Raw genomic sequence first — 7,337 nt, 5'->3', positions numbered from 1 at the left:
GGAAGTTAGAAGTCTCAGAGCAGGAAGAAAAATACTTGGGAAAACTAGAGAAGCAAGACACCATTTTAAAACAATTTTTTAATGAGATATAATTTACTTACTCATTTGCTGTCTATCTTGTTGATAAACTTGGTGATTTAGTTTGAGGACAGAAAGGACTAGTAGTTGCTCCAAGTGTCATCTTCTATATAGTGGGCTGCCACACTCCATACGGTTACCCTGTACAGAGACAAGGAACCCGAGTTTTTCTAAAAGGCCACCAGTCTTTATTTGAAGGTATCAGTTATTACAGTTTTCCCAGCTTTTCATCAGCAGAAACTCTATTTCTGAAGTTCAGACTCTGTGATCACACTTAAAACATTGGCACTGTATTGATATGCCTAATCTTCTGGGGTTTCACTAGTATAGCAAGCCTTAATTAACATAAGTTGAGAGAGGTTGTCTGAGGAAGGACCTTTGGGAGTCCATAGGCAAGCATTCAGGGATTGGCAAGCTCAACCATTTTCTAGGCTCCGTAGTCTACATTGGCTATAGAAATGTGTGGCACATGCAAACACATACATGTGGGCATCTTTGGTGTCTCAATCTTGAACTGAATTCCTCGGTAAGTAGCAGCAATTGGACCAGCCACCCTCAACCATATTGAATGTAACTGTATCACCCTGATCACAGGCAATTCTGTATCTTTTTGTTTCTCTTCTAGTGGATAACTTATCTTCAGGTGTCCTAAACATGCTTTAGTACACTGCATTTCTCACTGGGCATAAGACTTCTGCATTATTTAGTAGAAACTTTGTTTTAACTTTCTAAGAATTTGTTCCTGTCTAGTGCCCAAATCAAAACATCCCACAGCAGAGCTTTTTTCCACATACCAGAAAGCATTTTAAGGACAGCCTAGTCTGTATCGTTGACTGTCTCACATTAAATTGCCTATTCAACATGAAACAAACCGTCCCCACCCCAGATCTTATTGCTCGTTTTTCTGCTAGGGTTGCCTGTAGCAGTGTTTATGAAATCTAGACAGTCCGAGAGGTTTTGCCAGTCCCGAGTATTTTCTCCCTTAGACCCATATCTGGAATGGAAGGAAGTATGATGTATGTTCTCTTCCTTTTATGATGCTGAAAAGGTTTATCTGTTCTAGAATTGTGAAAAGGTGCTCATTTCCTCTGCTTCCTCGTTCTCTTTTGTCAGTTTGAAGAAGAATTTTTGGAAACTCGAGAGCAGTACGAGAAGCTCCTGCAAGGTGAGTCCACGTGAAACCTCAAGAATAGCGTGACCAGACTTTACTTAGTCTCAGAGAAGATGTGTGAAGATAAGACTTTGAAGACAGTTTGGGACTTTCTTCACACACAGCAGAGAGAGAGAGGAGTAAAAATGAGAGCTGAGAACAGCTGCACAGGCTGAATTTTTCCCCATATGTGGACAGATGCAGTTGAAAATTGGATGTCTTTCCAACCTGGAGAGTTTCCCAGACTTCTGGGTTGTTCTGTTCTCTGTTTGTTTATGTGTCCCACCTGGTCCCACAAACTTATCCTGGGCTTAAGGAACTTGCAAAAGCATATCCTAAAACTTCATTGAATGTCCAGATGTAGCTTGATATACTGGTTATAATGGAGAAATCTGGGAATCGGACAATTGCTTCCACTGTGTTTTAAATAATGAAACAGATTTTTAAAAATTTATTTAGCTACTTTTAGTAATATGTTAATTGATATGTTTAATGTGATTATCTCCACAGTATTTCAAATTTAGCATGAAAGTGTCTGTACACAGTCCTGAGTGCAACTTCAGTGACTTTTTTTTTAAAGCAAGGATGTTAATTGTGCTCTGCAGTTTGTCTACACCACTGTAATTTATTGCTTGCATGGAAGAGCCCCAGTTTTATATAGTGACTACCCACAGCAATGTAGTCATAATATTAATGATCTTCTGAAGGCAGCAAGCAATCTGATGTGGAGTTACTACATCCAGCAGAATACTGTGTGGTTTTCCCTTCAGGTGGATCCCTGCTGTTTCAGCAAGTGCCCATGGTGGAGATCGATGGGATGAAGATGGTGCAGACCAGAGCCATCCTCAACTACATAGCAGGGAAATACAACCTCTACGGGAAGGACCTGAAGGAGAGAGCCCTGTACTGTAACAGTTCCACTCTTCTTGAGTTTATTGTAGTAGCTCAGATACATACAGAGTTAATTGCACACCAGGATAATCACCTGTGTTCCTCAGTGACACACAACTTGCAGTGAGGCTGGCAGGCCACAGTTAAATGCAGGACAGCTGACTTGTTCTGATTTGGTTATTTTAATGTAAAAATATTTGAGGCAGGCGTTTATTGTGCTTTAGTAAAGGATTAATACAGCTTGACACAGGTATTCAAGAGGTGGCTGGTGTGTAAATGTTGAACTACTTTTGTAAACAGAAAACGTTTTGGAAAGCAATGGTTAGTTTTTAACTTTTGGCTGCACAGTAAGGTCTGTCATTGATGCTATCTGTGACTGCATGATGTTCACATTGTAAAAAGTGCATGGTTTAGGTCTTTCAAAGCTGGGGAATGAACAGCTAAAAGCTGTTGAAAAACTTCTGGTTTCACAAGAAATTAAACCCAGGTCTTGAATTTGTGTCTGTGTGAAGGAAAAGAAAAAAGTGATTGGGCTGTCTCAGTATGTAGCCTTTAAATGTCGATTTCCTATTGTTTTTCAGAAGAAGGAAAACTAAAGGTCAACTAGTAAAGCACCTAACTTTAATAGATACTTTACAATAAACTGTCACTAAACATCGCAAATGTTTGGAAACATTGGCTGAAGCAGGTTCATGGAAGTAACAGAAAGAATGGATACTCAGAAAGGAGCCTCAGTCATAGCTTATCAGCGTCTTTGTGTTGTTAATAAATCATCATTTCCTGTAGCTTGCATTCCTTGCTTACCTTTTCCTTCAGACAGAATATTCTTCCATCAGGTTATAGATTAACCTGGAGCCTATTCCTGCTGTCTTGCCTAATAATTTAGCTACATGCAGAACCTGGTATGCTTTAGGTGTCCAATCCCATTAGTAATCTGTTTATTAATCTACATACATCTGGACAACTAAGCCAATTGGGGATGACTCTTCTTGTGGTGCTGTGTGTTTCTTTGGTGTTTCTGAAGTGATCTGTAACACCAAAGTTAAACTTTTTTAACCCTGGTACAATCCTGCTTAATCCTGAGCAGTGAGGCAAGTAAAGTGCAAACAACACTACAAACATGAGTGAGAGTCACTCAGACTGTGATGTACTTTTTTTATGGCAAAAATAATTTTCATGAAAGGGGTGGTAAATTCAACTTTTACTATCACAATGCAAATCTAAGAAAACTCTGCTGCTTCTTTAAGATTTTTGTTTGCTTTGGTTTTAAGGATTGATATGTATGTTGGAGGAACTGATGACCTTATGGGCTTCATTTTGATGTTTCCATTCTTATCGGCTGAGGATAAAGAGAAACAACGTGCTGTTATAGTTCAAAAGGCAACGAGCAGGTATTTCCCAGCATATGAAAAGGTATGTAGGAGGATCATTTCCTTCCATTGTTCTGGGAGGATAACAATGGCTACACTAGGTATTTTACCAAAAGCAGAAGAAGCGGAAAGGTGTCAGCACAGTACTTTAAACCAGGACACCATACTGTGTGCAGGCTGAAGAGATGAGGGGAAGGTCAAAGCAATATGAGATAAGTTGGGGTGGGTTAAATGCAGAAATTCAAGGGAGATTTCAGTCTGAGCAGTATCAACATTCAGACTGAAGGATCCAAGTATCCCCTTTGGCTCAAAACTGTTACCATCCAATGAATGTGTCAACATAACTACATACATTTAAAATAGTAACTTTCTGGTTTTAGGAGAAATGAAACTGTGTGACTTGCATTGCAGAGGCAATGCTGTTTTAGAATTGTTAGCTTTGTTTAACATTTCATATACATCTATATGTTTTTTTTAACCACAGTAATACACAGCTATCACTGCTGTCTTCTAGTCTGAGTGATCTACTGCTTAAGTCATACTGGAATCTTGGTGTTTCTCTAACTGAACCTTTGAGAGACAGGATCCCAGAGGTGTTCTCAATGGAAATTAATATGCATAGACAGGGTGAGCTGGCAGAAATAGCTGCTTTCCTGTCTTAAAGACTAAAGGGAAGACGGTTTCCCAAATAAACCCTGTCTTTCCTATATATGGCTGCCAGAGTTCATTCTGCCCTAGATTCCAATTGTTGCATCCTAGCCCCAATGCTTTAGGCTGATAACCACTCTTTTACATTCTCTATTTTTCCATTGAAGCTGTAACTATATACAGAAAAATTCAAGATTTATGAGGCTGGAAAGGAGTGAATACCAAGGAGGTACCTAACCCTGTAGTCAGTAGGTGGCGTTACCTAGGGCTATAGGAAGCAAGAGTGGGTAAGAGCAACCCTGGGATTCTAAATTGCTGCTATGAGGACTGCTCATAGATATCAGTGATCAAATGATCAGTGACTGCAGGCACTGGGCCCATGTCTGCACTCGAGTAGTATCCCTAGTTGCATGGGAGAGACAACTGAAGAGGAGGCAGTAAGTATTGTCAAAGCAGGTGTGCCTGTGCATTTTGAAAACGTCAACCCCAGCTGGCTATCCACACCTGAGCATTTTCATTTGTGACACTTCTAGGTTTTGAAAGACCATGGGCAGGACTTTCTGGTTGGCAACAATTTTAGCTGGGCAGATGTTCATCTTCTTGAAGCCATTTTAATGGTAGAAGAGAAGAAGGCAGATGTGCTCTCAGGCTTTCCTCAGTTACAGGTACCTTACACTAATAATACACTCATATGGCTGAAAATGTGATAAATGATATTTCAAACTTTGCTGTGAGTAGATAATTCCATAAAACAAGAGCATTTGTTACTCCTCTCTCATTGTAATCTTGCTCTTCTTGCTTTAGGAAGAACCTCATAATATGTTTCATCTAGAGAATCTATTATTTTCTGGAGTAATCCCTGTACACTTATGAAGAAATCCACCCTCCTTTTAATTCCCATCCCCAGTTCTGTGATACCTTTAAGCAGAAGATACTTTCTGGATCACAAGAAGTGACTTAAATAAAGTACACATGTGAAATGACAGATAACTGTTTCCGCTTCATCCCATGTCAATACAAGACAGAGAGGAGTGCTTTATTACTGTTTAAAATAACAAGGTTGAAGTGAGGGGGCATAAAATTCATCCATGGTGAAAGGTGTATTTCCTGTCTTGCTCCCATATACGTCTTGTCAAAGGATGTTACACAAATCAGTAAAATTGTTTTTTCTTATGTGTTGCTTTTTGTTCTCTAAATACCCTGTACTTACTGTTTACCTTTTAGGCATTTAAAGCAAGGATAAGCAACATCCCCACAATCAAGAAGTTTCTAGAGCCAGGAAGCCAGAGAAAACCTGTTCCTGATGATAAATATGTGGAGACTGTGAGGAGAGTTCTCCAGATGTATTACAACATTAAAGCAAATTAGTGTGCCTGACTAAAACACCACCTGTACTCAGTTTAAGAGAACTTATTGGATTGCACATGTACAATTGTACTACAGAGAGAAGGTGAAGGGCGGTTCCAAAGGAGTTTCAGTGGGCAGTATCACATGTTCTCTCATACAAAATACAGCAGGCAGGTACCTTTTATAACACTTTACTATTAGCCTATCATTTTCCTTCATTGCTCTTGAGATTTTTTTGGTAATTTTAAGCAAGTGAAATGGCAGCGAACATGCATGCTGTCTTCCTGGAGACCTTTTGGAAGAGCTAAAAAGAAAGAAATGTGAGTTGCTGTCTTACAGCTTCTGCATGTTCTGCTGCTTGTGAGGACTTTCTTGTGAGATCTAGATCAGATTTTTGTATGAGGATTGCTTCCAATTCAGACCTTTATTATTTTTAATATGACTGTAGGCAAATGAAATCTGTGTTTTTTAAAGAAAGTAGGAGCACAGTGTTTCTCTTACCAGCTCTACTGGATATCAGTGACTTGTCTGAAATGTTAGCATTGTGCCTTTATAACTAAGCTTCACTTTAATTACTGAATTAGGAAACAAATTAACAGACAAACGGTATTTTTGTGTAACTGCTCTATTTAGAGGATCTATTCTAATCAAATAAACTTTTTACTTTTATGTGGTAACATCTTGCTGTGTCATGAATGAAAGTTTGGGCTTGCAAAATTCATTACTATTCTTGGAGGGTAAATTCTTTATACCTCATATGAAGGGAATTCTTGTTACTCCATATGCTTCATGCAAAGGCATTTCATTTGCATTTATAAACCAGAGAGGGGAGATGTGAAGGAGAGGTAGTAAACCATCACAGAAACCTGGTATAGTTCCTATTTAAGGTCTAATACTTGGAAAATTCAAAATGTTATTTCTTTTCCTCTCTTTTTTTTGTTTTTTAAATCTGTGGTTTCAGCAGATGACTTTACAAAGGAATATCAGATGTTTTTAATCCTCTGAGAAATGGCACTTATGCTTTGAAACGCTGCTCTGTAAGATATTGTCTTGGGGTTTCGCATCTGTTATTTATAGTTCTACATTATTGATACAGTTCACAAGAAAAGACTCATGCTCACTCCCTAACAGCATTGTTAAATTCCTGTGTTAGCTGTGAGCTGAGAAATAAAATGCTGCTTGACCTTGGAATGCCATGAGTGCACTTGTCTCATATTTGATGAATGAGTTGCCTACTTGAGAGCTCAAGGGGGCTGTGTGGACTGAATGCTGTTTAAAATGTATTTGGTGCACTCTTGGGGTACATCTTTCAGTTTAATTTCATCCAGAAATACTGCAGTTTGTACACTGCAAGATCACACTGTGTTGAGAGCCAAAGCACAGTAAAGAAATGAATTTAAAAAACATACTCTTGTTCCACACCACTGATGTAGACACATCCTATAATGCTCCAGGTCTGGGCTGACTGATGGGTCATCTCCTGATATTTCAGTAAATCAACTGATGAGAACTTGTTTTCTGTTTAGCTGTCAACACTGGGTTCCTACGCCCCTCACATCAGTATCTGTTTTTATGAGGTACAAATAAGCTTGCCCCTCAGCTGGTTTCCAAATGGGCCATGGGGATTACTGGAACCTGCTGGTGGCCTTGGAACTAGCACTCACGTCCGTTGGCCACTGCTTTGAAGTTCAAGGAGGAGAAGTTTGCATCTCAGAGGAGATGCATAGAAGCTGGACATCAGGGCACTGCTGATGCAGAGGAGTCCTCGATGGGCTGCTGGGAGGCTGCACCCAAAATTCAGAGCTGTGTTAAACCCCAGTCTTGCTCCTAGGAAAAGCTCTTCTACATCTGAC

The 7,337-nt window shown here is 39.4% G+C and overlaps 1 protein-coding gene across 1 annotated transcript in view; it reads left to right on the top strand.

Moving 5' to 3' along the window:
- Window positions 1-5,560, top strand: part of LOC104545202 (glutathione S-transferase 3) — a 6,194-nt gene extending 634 nt beyond the window's left edge. Inside the window, exons 2-6 of the mRNA XM_010190270.1 lie at window positions 1,192-1,243; window positions 1,999-2,131; window positions 3,391-3,532; window positions 4,671-4,802; window positions 5,362-5,560. Coding sequence (XP_010188572.1) covers window positions 1,192-1,243; window positions 1,999-2,131; window positions 3,391-3,532; window positions 4,671-4,802; window positions 5,362-5,505 — 603 coding nt within the window. The 3' untranslated portion in view covers window positions 5,506-5,560. The remainder of the gene's footprint in view (window positions 1-1,191; window positions 1,244-1,998; window positions 2,132-3,390; window positions 3,533-4,670; window positions 4,803-5,361) is intronic.
- Window positions 5,561-7,337: the final 1,777 nt, after the last annotated feature.

The sequence above is a fragment of the Mesitornis unicolor genome, unplaced genomic scaffold (genome assembly GCF_000695765.1).
Source record: "Mesitornis unicolor isolate BGI_N332 unplaced genomic scaffold, ASM69576v1 scaffold45078, whole genome shotgun sequence".
Lineage (NCBI taxonomy): Eukaryota > Metazoa > Chordata > Aves > Mesitornithiformes > Mesitornithidae > Mesitornis > Mesitornis unicolor.
Note: the sequence above shows the minus strand (reverse complement) of the source record. Positions and strands in the feature narration are given on the sequence as shown.